At 43.0% G+C, this 17,950-nt stretch overlaps 1 protein-coding gene across 4 annotated transcripts in view; it reads right to left on the bottom strand.

Annotated features, from left to right (window-relative positions):
* Positions 1–17,950, bottom strand: part of REV3L (REV3 like, DNA directed polymerase zeta catalytic subunit) — a 696,072-nt gene that overhangs the window by 341,280 nt on the left and 336,842 nt on the right. For all 4 annotated transcript variants that reach the window (XM_033939819.1, XM_033939820.1, XM_033939822.1 and 1 more), the window contains one exon: positions 6,998–12,233. In XM_033939819.1, the coding sequence (XP_033795710.1) occupies positions 6,998–12,233 (5,236 nt within the window). The remainder of the gene's footprint in view (positions 1–6,997; positions 12,234–17,950) is intronic.

Raw genomic sequence — 17,950 nt, 5'->3', positions numbered from 1 at the left:
GCACACAGTACTCCAGATGAGGTCTCACCATGGCCCTGTATTATGCATTATGACTTCAGGCTTTCGGCTGACGAAACTTCTATTGATACAACCCAATATCTGCCTTGCCTTAGATAAAGCCTTCTCCACTTGATTGGCAGTTTTCATGTCTGCACTGATGATTACTCCTAAATCTCGTTCTGCTGAAGTCCTAGTTAAAGTTTCTCCGTTCAAGAAGTATGTCCTGCATGGATTTCCGCTTCCGAGGTGCATGACCTTACATTTCTTAGCATTGAAGCCTAGCTGCCAGGTTGAGGACCAACTTTCCAATGTAAGCAGGTCCTGCGCCATATAATTCTGTAAACTGCATTCACTTACTATATTACATAGTTTGGCGTCATCGGCGAATAGTGTTATTTTACCTTGAAGCCCTTGAGTCAGATCCCCTATGAATATGTTGAAAAGGAGTGGACCCAGGACCGAGCCCTGCGGCACTCCACTGGTCACCTCCGATGTTTTAGAGAGGGTACCATTAACCACCACCCTCTGAAGTCTGCCACTCAGCCAATCATTGATCCATGCAGTTAGTGTCTCTCCTAACCCCATCGATTCCATCTTGCTTAGCAGCCTGCGGTGTGGGACACTGTCAAAAGCTTTACTGAAGTCCAGGTACACGACGTCCAAAGACTCACCCAAGTCCAACTTTCTTGTTACCCAGTCAAAGAAGCTGATGAGATTGGATTGGCAGGACCTACCCTTGGTGAATCCATGCTGACTGGGATCCCGAAGATTCCCTTCATTCAAGATCATGTCCAATTTGCTTTTAATTAGTGTTTCCATGAGTTTGCACACTATTGATGTGAGACTCACCGGTCTATAATTCGCAGCCTCTGCCCTGCAACCCTTTTTATGCAGAGGAACGACATTAGCTAATTTCCAGTCCAGGGGAACTTTTCCCTTACTTAGGGAGAGATTGAATAGCCCAGCCAACTGTTTCGCCAGGACATTGCTCAATTCTCTGAGCACTCTTGGGTGCAAATTGTCTGGTCCCATGGCTATGTTCACCTTGAGTCTTGCCAGTTCACTGTAAACTTCACCTGGTGTGAACTCAAAATTCTGAAACGGGTCTTCTGTGCTTTGTGTTGCCTTCAACTGCGGACCGTGTCCCGGTGCCTCACAGGTGAAGACTGAGCAGAAGTATTCATTCAGTTCTCTCCAGTAAATTCAATTCCCTCTTTGACGTATATGGCAATGCCTCCTCCCTTTTGAGCCACTCTGTCTCTGTGGTATAGTTTGTATCCCGGTAGCACTGTGTCCCAGACACTTTCATCAGTCTACCATGTTTCCGTGATGCTAATGATGTCGATGTCATTCTTTCGTGCCACATCTTCTAGTTCACCCATCTTATTTCTAAGGCTCCTTGCGTTCGTGTACATACACTTAAGTTTGCAGCCTGTTCCCTTCTTGCGTGTCCTTCCCTCTTGTGTCCCTTTCGGTTTGTCCTGTCCGCAATCTGGTGAGTCCTCCGGGTATACCAGTTCCCAAATCATCGACTCTCTCTCTCGGTCGACTGTCGGCTTTCCCCTTCTTCCTAGTTTAAAAACTTCTCAACTTCTCTCTTGATGTTGCTTGCAAGTAGCCTCTTTCCGTCTCTGCTGAGGTGGAGTCTGACCTTCCTGAATAGCTTGCTCTTCCCCCAGAACGTCGTCCAGTTGCACACGAAGTGGAATCCTTCTTCCTCACACCAGCGCCACATCCACGCGTTGATTGCTTGCAGCTCCATCTATAAAATTGAAATCATCTAAAATTTTGGTAAAGTTAAAAGCTTACGGAATTCAAAAACTGGATGTCCATCAACAAATTACAACTAAATGCCTCCAAAACAGAACTCCTTTGGATCCGCAAAGAACACTGCAAACGCGCCCGTCCCTCACTACATTACTACTACTTACTACTATATGACCACATCACAGAGGCATACCACGACTCACATTGGCTCCAAATACAAGCGAGAATACACTTCAAATTTTACTGCTTACTATTTAAAGCAATAAACGGAGACAGCCCAGCCTATTGGAACAATTGACTAGTTCAATCCACTTCAACCAGACATAGGAGAACCCACGCACCATTCACACACCCTCCAACCAAAAATGTCAAAAGAAAAAAAGTGTACGACAACCTCCTAGCCACTCAAACTGCAAAACTCGACCCACAACTCTACAACTCTTTGACCACAACCACAGACTACAAAACCTTCAAAAAAGAAATAAAAATCCTTCTATTCATAAAACACATAAAACCGAACACCTGCAACGGCTACATATGAACTTCTAATATCATGTCAACTCAGATGTAATCCTTAACATCTCTAAGAAATGTACAAACTACTCCGGACAAACCATTTGTAATCTGCCTTGAACCGCAAGGTAATGGCGGAATAGAAATCCCTAATGTAATGTACTATCACTTATATACAGCGCTGAAAGGTGTAAGCAGCACTGTACATTTTGACATTTATAGATGGTCCCTGCTCAGAAGAGCTTAGAATCTAACTTGGACAGACATGACATATAGGGTTGGGGATGCAGAACCCAAGGTGAGAGGAGTTAAGAGTCGCAAGCACTCAAAGAGGTGGACTTTTAACTGGGCCTTGATCACTGCCAGAGATGGAGCCCATTACATTGCCTCTCGTGAAGGAAGCCACATTGCCACGTGAAGGAAGCCATCTATACATACATGCCTATTGTACATACCTTGGGACTTAACTACCATAACTGCAACAGACCAAGCAGCAGCCTAAGAATACTCCTTGTCTCTAACCAATTGCTTTCCAACTATATCTCTCAGGTAGTATCTTCTTTCACCCAATAGATCTAACTGACTCACAAGATATTCAGAATATCAATGAAAAACTCAAAAAGTTAGTCAATGGCTAACTGACAATATGTTATTCTTAAACATATCTAAATCAAAACGGATGATATTTTCATGGAACAATAATGAACATCCGATTTCTCCTATTTGTCTCAAATCTATTCTAATTCAATTATCCAATTCTATTAAAATTCTTGGCATTATCATAGATAACAATCTAACCTTTCATCAACAGATTGGCTCAGTAATCAGATCAATCTCCAACCTTCGAGAACCATCATCTCTTAACATTTTACTACATTCTCTGGTAATCTCATAACTTGACTATTGCAATTCATTGTACCAAGGAATAAGCCAGAAAGAATTGAGAAGACTGCAAATCATCCAGAATAAAGATATCAAACTGATATACAAAGCAAAAAAATTTGATCTTTTAATAAAATCACACTGGCTACCAATTACTCATACAACCACTTATAACATCTCACTACTCACATTTAAAACAAATATCTTACATTCCTCAGGATTCATGAACAGGCTAATCATTTCTTACTGCTTCTCTAGAACACTTCGATCCAATAACCAACATCTCCTGAATATTCCTTCCCTATATTACCTATTTTATGACACCAACAGGAAAAATATTCGCATTGACAGTGCCAACACTTTGGAATTCACTACCACAACACCTGCGGGAAGAAACCTCTACCAACAAATTTAAATCAAATTTTAAAACATTCTTAGTTAAAGATGCCTACGATTGGTAGGTACCTACTTTCATATGTGGTGGCAGTGTGGGCGGGTGTGTGGATTCTGGACTGAGGTCTTTGTTCGGGTGTCCCGGATCCTGGATGTCCAGATTCCGGCCGATTGGCGACACGCCTTGTTGTTTTGGCATCAATTGGACCTGGCTCGGGGTGACTCTTTGTTCTGTAAATTAGCATTCACTGCTGCTCGATTGGCCATTGCCTCTCGATGGAATCAGGTGCCTCCTCCCACGTGGGCCCTGGTGGAGCAACGTCTGCTCACTTGGCAGAATCTATATCACTTAACGGCTTTGAGGCATGGTAAACTACATGGCTATGCTCATGTGTGGCGTCAATTTCGGGCCTCTGTGGGGGTTTGTGGTAAGGGTGGTCGAGGGCTTTGTGCGGGTCTTGGAGTTGGACTGGGTGGGTGAAGCTTGGGGGGATCCCGTATCCATATTCCTTTCCAATATTTGGTTTATGTTTGGTATAGACTGTTCTCAACCTTATTGAAAGATGTGGGTATTGTGTTTTGTCCCTGGGGGGTGGAAGGGGGGGTATTGGTTGTATCTGGGTGGGTATTATAGTTTGTTATTCTTAGTTTGTAGGACTTGCACATGTCTATATTGTTGATTGTATTTCTGTGAGCTATTTTGGAGTGTGATATTTTGCTCTTTGTATTTTTGTTCTCGCATTTCATATGCACTTGCTATGTACTGTTTGGAGTGTTTTCTCAATAAAAGCTTTTCAATTGAAAAAAAAAAAAGATGCCTACGATTTATAACTCTCCTATCCGCAAAGCATAATATTGAAGGAAGAGCACATCTCTCTCACTATACTTACCTTTCATTGTTGTTCTTTCCTATTATAAAATGTATTTCCTCCCCCTCTCCACATGTATCAACATGTATTATCATTGTTTATGTCTTAAGTCACATCACCCTACTGATTTAAAAATTTTATATTTTACTTGCTTTGAACACCGCTTAGACAATTTTATTTTAAGCAATATATCAAATTTTAAATAAACTTCACTACCTGCAACAACTTCAAAAAATAAGGAACTACTTTTCCCAGTCTGATTTCACCCAACTACTCTGACATAGTCTTCTCCTGCATGGACTACTGCAACATGCTATTCAACAGTCTCACAGCAAAGAACATAGATTTCCAGCATGTACAAAATGCAGAAATCTATCCAGTTTGCCCAATAGTCAAACTCATTATACAATATATTCATGGTTAAATTGTTTTTTCTTTCATATTTCTGGGCAATAGATCATAGATGTCCGCCTGGTACTGTCTTTAGGTTCCCAATGCTGGAGTTGCCATTGAAGGATAGATAAGATAGATAGATATCAAGCTCTCCCTAACTCAGCCTAAACTAGATATATAGAGGCAGATTCTATAAATGGGTGTCCTGATCGTAGGTAGTAGTAGGTGTCCTACTGCTGTATAGCAGCCAATTAGGACACACATTTATTAAAAAAAACCAAAAAAACACCAACCCTGAAGCAGGCCGCCTACATTGAAAGCATTTCTTGCTGTTAAGGGAGACACATCAGGACACTTAAGCTCGCCCAAAGCTGGGCATGGGCATGGTTTCATCCGGAAGTGGCTTGGGTGAGCTTAAGAGGCCCTAGGCATTTCCCAAGGGCTGCAACAAATGCCGAATATATAGGCCAGCAAAACAGACACAGCCACTGAGCTGATCGCAGCAAGGGAATCCCCCTGACGTGATCAGCTGAGCAGCTACAGCAGGGTTTCCACCCCCCCCAAGTGCCACGGGGCGATGTCCACTCCCTCCTGCCCCCATACCCCTCCTGAAGCAGCCAGGCAAGAGGGATGCTCACACCCTCCTATCCCTCCTGAAGCAGCCATGCAAGAGGTATGACCACTCCCTCCTGCTGCCCCCCCCCCCACCAACTGGCAACATCACCCTCTAGACCCCCCCAAACATATAGACCCCCCAGCACCCCTAAGCCCCCCACACCACATGTACCTTTCCATAAGAAAGTCTGGCCGGAAGGATGCTTACACCCTCTGGCGGCAAGCTTGCCACTCCAAAATGGCAGGCCTTCCCTTTCCTGGTGCATTCTATGGAAGGGGACTTAGGCATCTGAATCAATCAGGGCCTTAGGCCCCTCCCCAAAGCATCCCAGATTGCACCAGGAAGGGGAAGGCCCGCTATTTTGGAGTGGCAGGCCTGCCGGCCGGAAGATGTAAGCATCCCTCTGGCTGAACTTTCTTCTGGAAAATGGGGGAGGGGTCTGGGATGCTCAGGGGTGCTGCAGGGGTCTACAGGTTTGGAGAGGTGCCAGTGGTTCTGGAGGGGGGGTATCATCAGTTGGTGAAGGGGGGAGGCATGAGGGAGTGGGCATCCCTCCTGTCTAGCTGTTTCGGGAGGGGTTTAGGGCAGAAGGGATTGGGCATCTCTCTTGCCTGGCTGCTTCAAGAGTTCAACAGAAGGAGGGAGTGGGTATCTCTCCTGCTGATTTCTGCGGGACCTTTGGAGGGTCTCCTGCTGCAGCTGCTCATGGCAGGGAGATTCCCTTGCCACAATCAGCTGATGGCAAGGGATCCCTCAATCAGGCAGGTGCGATTCTCTAACCAGCGCCTGTGACATGGGTGCTGGTTAGAGAATTGGGACAGTTAGGCGTGGTTAATCATCCATCCGTTAGGGCAGACGTGATTCTGTATAGGACGCCAGCGATTCTCAGCTGCTTCTTAGGAAGCTGCTGAAATTGGTGTCCTATACAGAATTTCCACCTCATTATATTTATTACCAATAAATTGTAATATGTTTCCAGAATGGGGTTCTTGTCTGTCTTTTTTACAGGGTTACAAAGAGTCTAAGGGATACTCAGGTGAAAATCATATTTTAGGCAAGCCAGTTAGTCTATAACAAAAGCGCCTATGGTTTCTCGCCCGGGATATTTAATTCTCTTTAGATAAGTAGCCCTACATCCTGATAATTCCTAACATTCTATTTGCTTTCTTAGCTGCCACTGCACACTAAGCAGATGGTTTTAACGTATCAACGATGACCCCTAGATCCTTTTCCTGGGCAGTGACTCCTAATGTGGAACATTTCATCACATAGATACAGTTTGGATTCTTCTTTTCCACATGCATCACTTTGCACTTGTTCACATTAAATGCCATCTACCATTTTGATGCCCAGTCTTCCAACCTTGCAAGATTCTCAACAGTCCAGCCACACCCTCAAATTTCTGCCCAACTATAGAAACTCATTTCAGACCATTGCACTAGTTATTTAAGCTAATGTGCAGTTTAAGAGATTTGCATTTACTAAACATAATGTGGCATTTTTTACAATTAAACAACATACACAATGCCTAGTTTTGAAACAGCTTAAAATATAATTATTTTACCTTGGTTTCTCAGGGGCATCCAAAGGATTGCTGAAGAATGGTTCTTGATAAATTGCCTCCATTAGTTCATGATCAAATAAAGTTGCCATGATTTCATCACGGCTTGGTGGAGACATCAGCGGTTTCAAAATATAAGTTGTGCGAGGAGTAAGGCTTCCATTTTTAGACTGTGAGGGAGAATTTATAGATCTTGGGGAACTGTCTGGTGTAGGTGTTAGGCCTTCAGTATTTCTGGAAATGTATAATTCCGAATCTTCAGCAGCCATATCCATAAGCTCCCCAACTGGAGATGCTGAACATCCAGTAAAGGCATTGATTGAACATAGGTGTTGACTTGCTTCAAAAGCAACTTCCTTCCTGTTGTAATCTAGTCCTACCTGCATCCTTTCTGAGTTATTTGTCAAAGGAAGGCTATCGGATAGTTCCTTATTTACCAATCTACATAGCTTTAACTTTTCATTCACAGAGTTCTCAGATACTGAGACACCAAAACCATCAACTGATAAAGTCAACTGAACAGTCTGTGGATGCTCACTGCTTTTCCACAGACCACAACAATTATTTGTTTTGATATCTACAGCTGATTTATCAAAAAGCTCAGGACTTAATGTAATGGATCTCGTCCATACAGTTTTATCTGAGGAATGGGTTCTCGCTTCCAGAGCTTTTGGGCCATAACAGAGCAAATGCTCAGGTTTCTCAGATGTTTGTGCAAGAACAGGATCATGAACTGCATCGCTCAAGAACTTTTGTGGTAAATTCTGATCTGCTGGGACAAACTGACTCCCCGAGTATAAACTGCAAAATCCAGTCTGCCCTACAGCATTGATATCAAAATCATAATTATGCTCTGGTGATAAGTTGTCTTCAAGAGAGTAGCAGTTTTCAAAACCTGGATCTGAAAAAATGGCAGGGCTACAATCAGAGACAGAAGTGTGCATCTCACTGTTACCATTCTGCTGATTCAAAAAGTCTGAGTGAAAATCTTTGGCCATTTTTTCTTTAGGTTTTCGAGGAGTCCTAGGTCGTCTTGGTGATGTAACACACGGAGATCTCTTGTTTGTTCCATTCTCTTCAGGGAGACCAGAAATATTTTTGTTTTGCTGAGTTCTGCTTGAGAATTCTTGTACAGCACTCATTTGTACTTTCTGTTGTCTCTTGTGAAGCAACTCTTTCAGAACAGCTATCCCCAACTGTCCTTCACCAGCTGCTGGTGAAGTCCCCAAAATCTTGCTTGTAGGCTGGGGGGTAATTTTTGGACATAAGGTGGTTTTTGATATACATGCCTCTTTAATTTTCTGATGTGGAAAATTTTTTGACAAATCAATATCCCCTCTTTGTTTGTGTTCCCATCCTACAAGCTTCACTGGACTCTTTAATGATGTCACAAACGAGTTTTTAGGTAAGGAAAATTCAGATGATACAGGGGGAGATGAATACATTTCAAAAGGGTTTGATGATTTCTCTAAGCACACAACCTGTTTCTGACAGCTGTCTTTGTACAGCAACACATTAGTATTGCTGCACAAGTGATCAGGATTTATTGCGTTTTGAGGGCTATGAGAGTCATTAAATGTTCCAAGAGAGGACAAGCACCTATCCTTTAAGTCTGTGTTCTCTTCACTCTTGATGCTGCTACTAGCCAATGATGATTGTACAGTCTGCATTGCTTGAGATGTGAAGTTAGAGAAGTGGAACATGTTATTTGGAACCAAACTTGACCCCTTGATCTTAAACATAATACTTTGACCAGAAGGCCTTTGGGATATAATTTTTTGAGGTTTTTCCCTTTCACACTCCATCAAAGAAGAAAATGTTGAAAGAGGAATGTCTTTTTGTATAACAGACCAGGGCTGGAAATCTGTAGAATTATCTGCTCCCAGTAAAGAATGAAAATAGTTTAGTTTCTCCTGCATATTTGATGTGGATGGAGGTTGTGTTGATGGAAGGTGGTCTGCTGAAAAACCTGTTAGCGCAACATCTTTCTGGGAAACAGGTGGCAGGAAGCCTATACAAACTGTGGAACCTATAGATAGATTCTGCTCCTTTGAAAGCAACTGTATTTCATCACAAGAGTGGTCACTTCCTCTCATTCCTTTTGTTGTATTACGCTTACTTTTAGTTCCTTTCACATTTGTTTTTTGCCTTTGATTTCCTCTTGTTTTCCTTTTTTCCTCTTTTATTGTTTCATCTTGGCTGATTCTATTTCTTTTCTTTGCTGCTATTGTGGGTTTAAGTATCTTCTTTCTAAATTTCACAACCTGAGATTTTACTGGACTACTTTTCCCAACTTTTGAAGTGATTGTCCTACTGTTGTAGACATGAAAGCCTTTATAAAGTGAAGTCTGCTCACATGGAGTCACTTCAGTTTCCGCAATCCTTGGGCCAGTGGGAGACCAGCAACGTGGAGGAGATTCAGGAATTGGACTTGGGCTTCTCTCAGAAAGAAAACCAAGTTTAGACATGACATCACTATATTCCAAGTCACAGTCACCAGTTTCTGCATTATAAGATGGCAAAGGGGGAGAAAGATGCACTCTTTTTCTCCAGGTAGGCAATGCTCTTTTAACAATTTTACACTCTGCCTTTAGCAGCTTTCCAACTTTTTTCTTTACTGACTTATGTTTCACTTTCCTTTTATGGATCTTCTTTGGCATTAATGGATACACAGGATATTTGGTAGCAGGGGAATCAGGAACTTTGGGCCAAAACTCCTTCAAAGGTGCAAGCTTTTTATACAGTTTCATTTTGTCCTCTGTAAGTCTAACTTGCTCCTCACTCGAGTCTATTTTACCAATCTTGATAAGCATATTTTTTCTACCTTTAAATCTATTAATTATGATATATTTGATAATGATTGGTGGCAATTTCAAAAGCTTCCTGCGTTTTCTTGACTTTTGAGAAACATCCAAACTTTCACCAATATCCATAGTTTGAGGTAGGTTTGTTTTTGAAGTTTGGCTACTCAAGCTCACTTCTCCTTCTTCATTCTCATAATTTATTTTACGTTTTGTTCTAAGTGCATATTTGTTTCCAAATAGACCAAAGGACTGCTCCGATTCTAAGAAACCCTCATCGATAGGAAAGTCATATCTATTGTTGTCAGGAATTTTAATGCCAATAATGTCATTCTCAACTTGAGATACATCATGGTGTAGACTAAGAGAACTACTGTTTAAAATGCTGCCTGATGATACACAAGAGATTTCCTTTGTGAATGTGTCCTTTACATTTGCAAACTCCTGATTGGAAAGATCCAACCTGTTTCCAATTCCAGAGTCCCAATGGACAAAAGTCTGCTTCTTACATGATCCTGAATGTTCCCTATTGGATAGGCCCAATTTTTTATTTTGGTCAGATGGGCTGATTTTCTTTCTTCTAATTGTACAGTCCTGAGTGAAAGTGCAAGGTTTATCTTTAACAGTAACAGAGCCTTGAATACAAAAATCTACTTCAGTCACACCTGCAAGCACCTGACTGGCTGGATCCACTTTGTTGGTCACATCTACAGACCCCAGACTAGTTGGCTCTGCCTTGCTCACATTAACAAGGGTCTGATCAGAAGAGTTCACCTCCTCTTGTACACATGCAGAGCCTCGATTGGTAGGATCCACCTTATCAGTCATACTCACATGTCCCTGATGGGCATAAGTTGGCTTACTGGTCAAATTTGTGGGCCTATGTTTTGCAGAAACAACTTTATCTATACTATCTATAGACTCCAATTTAACAGACTCCAGTTTGTTGCTCAAACTTGCAGGGCCCCAACATTTCAAATCCAGCTTGGCAGGTAAAACCACAGGTCCACAATTCAGCTTGCTGGGCATACTCATTGGCTCCTTATTAGAAGGACCCAACTTGCTGGGCATGATCAAAGACTCCTGAATATCAGGATCTAGTTTGCAGGGCATAGCTCTAGTCCCGCCTCTAGTGGGCTCCAGCTTGCCTGACATATCCCTATGCACCCCAGTAGTGGGCTCTAGCTTGCCTGGCATATCTTTTGGCACCCCTGCAGCAGGTTCCAGCTTGTCTGGTATATCCCTCAGTTCTTCTATAATGGAATCCAGCTTGTCTGGCATATTCCTTAACTCCTCCATAGAAGGCTGCAGCTTACCTGGCATATCCCTAGGCCCAAGACCATACAGATCTAGTTTGGTGTGTACAACCATAGGCCCCCAATTGCCTTGCTCCAGTTTCTTTATACTAGTTTGCTCCTTATTAACTTGATCTAGCTTCTTACTACTACCTGAAGGCTCCCAAGTGGTGAGACTATGCTTATCCTTTACACTAACATGCTCCAGACTGCCGAGATTCAGTTGACTGCTGACATCTGTAGGATCGTGGTGTTTGACAATCCCTACTTTCCTTCTACTCAACTTTAACTTTGATGGGTTAGTGTCTTGCTGTAATTTATAAGTTACAGGGGCTAGTTTTTGTGGTCTGTTAAGGCAATTTGAAAGCACAACACTGGGAAAAAACATATAATTTGCTACCTGCTGGCTGATGCTTGCAATTTCTGCTTTGTGTTCCTGAAACTCTTCATATCTGATTTTAAGTTTACTTAAACCCTCTTCACTGGTGTCAGCTGTAACATAAGATATCATATTTCCATGTCCCACTGAAGATACAACATCACAACTTTCACTTGCAGGGAACAAACTATTTATTGACATACCAATGACTTTTTCATTTGCCTCAGAGCACTTTTGATTTTTAGCACAACTTAAATCTGGAAAGGTGGAAGCGCTGTTACCAAGATGTCGATTAAGGTGTATACACAATGTATCCTTTTCAGCTTTTCTGATACTGGTATACTTGCGGCACTGTGCATGCCGAGTAACTGACAAGATTTCCTCTTCATAGTTCAAAATATTCTTGTCACATGGTGAGATTGGTAGGGTGTCTTTCTTGCTGCTATTCATATGGGAGCTCTCAGAATGAGCATTGCTATTAAAAAGTGCAGGGTATTTTAAACTGTAAGTGCTTTCAATTGACTGAGAATGGATGTCCTGTTTTGACCCTTCTTCTACATTTGGCTCTTTCAAAAAGTCTTCCTTGCTCAAAATCTGGGAAGAAAGATCTGTTGTGGTATGTTGACATTGGAAGGCAGTTTTTGCAGAAGACTGGGGTTCCAAGGTAGCAGCATCTTTGTGAAAAATTGAGGCCTTAACTGATGTTTTACTTGTTGCGATTACAGAAGAATGAGTTCGAGAACCTTCATTGTTCAAAGGATTATCTGGAAAGAAAGAAAAAAATGTTATTCTTATGACAGATATTTTGCTGATGTCATCCTCAACACAGTGATGCTGATAGAACCTTCCTACATTCCTTCGGTGGGTACCTACTTCATGTTCACCAGTACTTTCAGAAGATTTACAATCTATATAGAAAGAGGATAAACACTGTGAACAGATCAGCAGCAACAAATGAATCTCTCTACACAAAAGCTCTGTTTCAACAGCAGACTGGCTAACCTACTGAAAAAGGCAATAAACTAAATTAGAGAGGATGACCAAAGCCCCCCAGGAAAGTATAAGGCTTCAGATAAATACTTCTATACAAATGGGGGAAAAGGGGAAACATAAATAAATGAATAGGCAGACTAGATAAGCCTTATGACCTTTATCTGTCTTCATTTTTCTGTTTCTATCTAGAAAGCAATACATACTAATGCTCATAGTATGGGAAATAAGGTGTGGCATAGACATGACTCATAGAGAACAATTACTGAGATGGAAAGATTAGGTGCTTACCTCGTTAATCTTCTTTCTTCTATGTTTAAATATGTTTATTGATTTTACAATAAAAGCAGAAATACACAAGTCAAACCATTATCAGCCCCCCTCCCTCCCCCTCCCTCTCCCCAACACCCCACCTCCCCAACTTCCCTCTACAACAACAAGTATCCTCCAGCAGTCAATCTATTACGGGTTCAATAGGTTACTACGGGCTCTATGAGTCAACGTTAACCAAAAGGGTTCCCAAACAGAACAAAATACTTGGCCTCTGGGAGAGTCCAAGGAAGTTAAAGACATACGCTCCAGCGATGCTTGTCGAAGCATCAGAATTCTCCAGAATGACAACGTTGGTGGGTCTGATGTAATCCAATTATGTAGTATTGTTTTCTTTCCCATAAGGAAAGTCCGGGCCAAAAAGCCTCGAAAGCCCTTCGGGGGCCCCCAGGGGAGTGATTCCATCGTAAACAACAGTTCCGGACGATTAACATATCCTTGTTGCCACATTGAAGCAATATGCAGCTGCAGTTGTATCCAAAAGCCCTGTACCAATGGGCATGTCCAAAACTGGTGACCCAATGTTGCTCTTGGTTGGGCACATTTAATGCAAGCATCTGTTGTACTAAGTTTTGCACGATACAGATAAGTTGGTGATCTGTATAGTCGTAAGTAGAATTTATAGTTCAATTCAACGAGGGTCACTTGAGAGGTAATAGTTTGAATGGAATTAAGACCCTGTTGAATGTGTTGGCCGGTCACCTCACACGGCAAATCCCCTGACCAGCGGGCCGCGTATACATCATAAGAAATGGACCCCAAACTTTCACGCAGATAGCGTAGATGGAATTTCAATGGAATTTGGGTCTGTGCCGTTAAACATAACGCTTCCGAAATCATCTCCTGACTATGGTTTGTGAGCCCTGCTGATGGGAGAGAGCGAATATAAGATGTCATCTGGACATACGCCAACCAGTCCCGAGGTGTCCAATGATATTCAGTCTGCATCACCGTGAATGGTGGAACCGTGCCCTGTGCTGTTACCACCTGAGAAATATATTGCAGATTGGACGTTCTCCACACCGATACCGGAAATTTGGAAGTCCCAGGTGGAAAGTCTTTATTGTCCAGGAAAGGCAGGTAAGCTGTAGCTGTTGGGTTGATCTTTAGCATTTTACATAAACGTCTCCACACTTGGCGTAACGGTTGAAAAAGAAATTTTCCAACTAGTGGAGGTCTCCCAGGGAGATGTAATGTGTGCAACAAATAACTAAAGTGGTATGGGGAACAAAGGACTAGTTCCGAAGGAGTAGCCGAAAAGTGGCTGGTCCCCCGGAACCAATCACTCAGGTGTCTCATTTGGCACGCCCAAGAGAACAGTCTTAAGCTATGAAGGCCCAGTCCCCCCTGGACCCTAGGAAGCATCAAAATGGACAGTGAAATCCAAGCCTTTTTGCCATTCCACAAATAAGAAGTTAAGTATCTCCCCACCTCCTTCTCATGTTTAGAGGACAGTAAAAAAGGGAGCATTTGAAATATGTATAGCCACTGGGGCAACAGCACCATATTATATAAAGCAATTTTCCCCATTAATGATAAAGGAAAGTCCCTCCGAGTTATCAATTTCTGTCGAGTGAGAGTCAAGAGTGGTAGGACGTTCTCTGAATATAAGTTGGTGATGTCTATTGGTATTTTTATACCTAGGTATGTCAAGGAAGTGGTTGCCCATTTTAGAGGAAAAGGCCCCCTTCACCTAGCTGGGAGTTCTTGAGACAGAGGAAGTACCAAGGATTTTTGAAAGTTGAGTATCAATCCGGAATATAAGCTAAATTCGTCTAAGATGGCTAACGCTCTGTTCAGAGAAGCCTGAGGGTCAGCTAAGGTCAGCAGCATATCATCAGCATATGCCAAGACACGTAATTGCGATCCCCCTTCCGGAAGACCCAATATACCGTCATCTCTCTGCAGTGATCGCAGAAAGGGATCCAGATAGAGCAAGAATAACAAAGGAGAGAGAGGAGTACCCTGTCTCGTCCCTCGCGCTATCTGGAAAGATGGCGTCCTCGTACCATTCACCAAAATGCTAGCAGTGGGTGACGTATATAATAATCGAATCATATCATAAAACCAACCGGTAAAACCCATGTAAGGAAGTACAGAAAATAGGTAATTCCAATTGACTTTATCAAAGGCTTTTGCCGCATCTAAGCTTACCAATATGCCATCTGTACGTGTTACTTGAGCTCTGTGAATGGCCGTCAATAATCTTCGAACGTTGAGGACCGAGTGGTGCTGTTTGACAAAGCCAACCTGCTCAGACACAATCAATTGAGGAAGCAATGTGGCCAGTCGATTGGCTAATACCTTATCCAATATTTTAATATCTACATTAAGTAGAGAAATTGGCCTATATGATTCTATATCTGTTTCTCGTTTCCCTGGTTTTGGAATTAATGTTATGTATGCATGATTAGCTCCCTCCGGAAATGCTCCCCCCTCCTCTGCCTCCAAGGGTCCACAAAGTTGTGTGAGTAAGAGTTTATAAAATTCCGGGGGATATCCATCAGGGCCCAGGGATGTTCGGTTCCTTAGTTGTTTCACCGCTAATTGTATTTCCTTCCCCTGTATTGGTCTATTTAAGGAAGTACGCATGGGAGAGGACAATCTGGGCATCCCCGCATCCTCTAAAAAGTCCCCTGCCTCTGGTCCCTGGTCACCCTCCACCGAGGAGTAGAAATGTTTATAATAACGTAAAAAACTGTCAGATATGTCCCCTGTGCCCGTCACCTTCGTTCCATTAGGCAAATGCAAACAGGGAATATATCTATCAGACCTCCTTGATTTGGTGAGGGAAGCGAGTAATCTGCCCGGTTTGTTCCCATATCTATAGTATTTGTGTTGTGCATAATATAAGTATTTTTAGTACGCTCATGAAGAAGAGCATTTAGGGCGACCTGGGCTGAAATCAATTGTTCATTAGAACGTGGTGTAGGATGTGCTAGGTGTTGTTTTTTAAGTGTCTTGTATTGCCGCTCAAGGCAGATAATGCCCCGTGCCACGCGTTTTCTGTAAGCCACTACATAAGATATAATGTCTCCTCGAAGGACTGACTTGGCCGCTTCCCAGAATAGGAGAGGTGTCTCCCTATGCTGAGCATTAAAATGAAGGTAGTCCTCCCACTTCTCCGTCAGGTAAGTTATGAAGTCTGGATTATCAATTAAATAAGATGGGAAGCGCCACCCACAGGAAACACGAGATGTCTCTTTAAGTACGTCCATCCATATCGGGCAATGGTCCAATATGGAAAGAGGACCAATTTCTGAGGTTTCAATCTGAGAGAATAGGGGTGTGGACACTAAGATGTAATCTATTCTGGAAAAGGATTGATGTGCCCGAGACTGGTGTGTAAAGTCCCTCTCGCGTGGATGTAATAATCTCCAGGGGTCTACTAGGTCCAGGGCGTCACATAAATATGGTAGGCCCTTGTGTGAAGTCGAGCATTGACTCGTGCCTGGACCCCTGCGATCCTGCTCTGGGTCCATGACTTGATTGAAATCGCCCAGGATTAGTAATGGTTTTGTAGGGTCACGTTGGCCTAATTTAACCAAGTCTTGAAAGAATTTATGATCGTATTGGTTAGGGCCATAAACTATTAGAATGTTTAGTACCTGGTCCGACATGGTCACCCTACAAAGTAAGGATCTACCCTGGGAATCTGCATGTAATTGTTCCACCCTTCCCTGAAAACCTCTTCGCACCAATAGGGCCACTCCAGCATGTTTAGTAGTGGCAGAGGCAGAGGCAGAAAAAATCTGGCCCACCCATCCCCTTTGTAGTTTTGCATGTTCGGTCATATTTAGTCGTGTCTCCTGTAGGCAGGCAAGATCTGCTTTATGATGTTTTAGTCTGCTCAGGATCTTAGTCCGTTTCACTGGAGAAGTTATGCCCCCAACATTCCAGGACAATATTCTGAACGTCCTACCACTCATCTGAACCACAGAAACAAACCTGTCTCGACAGTGTTTCCTGAAGATCCCCAGGCGCCCAGCCTTCGCCCGAGGAACCATCAGAGCTGAAATATTTATAGAACCCGTATAAATTCCCAAGTTTTGTTTGGCGGATAAATCAAAAAATACACACTTCCCAACATACAAACCCCCTCCCTCCCTTCCCAAAGTCCCCCCCATCCCCCCATGTAACCCCTGTTCCCGAACATCCCCCCCAAAACAGTAACCCATCCTGTAACACTAGGATACAGGAAGGAGGAGCACGTCTCTGATGCATGGAAACTCGTCCCCCTCTTTTGCTAGGTGGAAAAGAAAACACATGTCTGGAAAAACAGCATAAACCATAATCTGCATTGGTAAATCCCACAATTTATGTTGGCCTTGTTCACATGTTCAGGTTGTTGTTGATGGCCCAGGGGTCCCTAATCTGTTAATGAATTCCCCGGCCAACACATCCGAGTCAAACACATGCCATTTACCCTCTAACTGAATTTTCAGGATAGCTGGATAGAGAAATAGGAAGCGACATTTGAGATCTGCCAGCTTCCTACAGAGAGGGTAAAATACTTTCCTTTTTTCCGTCAATGCAGCAGAGTAGTCCTGGCCAATTCGAATGGAAATAGAATCATAGTTCAGTTTATCCTTTTTAAGGCGAAATTCCTTCAGTATCTCCGTTTTGTGCCTGTAATTGTGAAGTTTCCCAATCACTACTCTGGGTCTCTGCTCATTCCCTGCTCTGGGTCCCACACGGTGGACCCGTTCAAAGCGTGCTGGGCCCAGGGTAGCTGGCATAGGCAATTCACTGGCTAGCCATGATTCAAGCACAGATAATAGAGAAGAGTCTGTGACCGTCTCAGGGAACCCCATAAATCTTAAATTCCCCCTTCGGGACCTATTTTCCAGGTCCTCCAGCTTGGCTTGTTGTTGATCCAATTGCACTTTCATGCGTGCCACGTCCGTTGTTATAACGCGGGCCTCGTCTTCCATTGTGGATACACGGTCTTCCAGCGCTGTCACCCTCACTGAATGGTCCTCCATAATATTTTCTAATTTTGTTAGTTGTGCGGACAGCTGTTCCATACTAGGAGATATTGCCTGGGTGATCAAAGTTTTCAACTCTGCCAGCGTCTCCGGCGTGAATTGTCGAAGCACGCCGCCAGTGGGATCCGCCATCTTGTCTTCGGTGGGTTTACCCTTATCTTTGTCTTTCTTCG

Source organism: Geotrypetes seraphini, chromosome 3, assembly GCF_902459505.1.
Source record: "Geotrypetes seraphini chromosome 3, aGeoSer1.1, whole genome shotgun sequence".
NCBI classification, from domain to species: Eukaryota; Metazoa; Chordata; class Amphibia; order Gymnophiona; family Dermophiidae; genus Geotrypetes; species Geotrypetes seraphini.
Note: the sequence above shows the minus strand (reverse complement) of the source record. Positions and strands in the feature narration are given on the sequence as shown.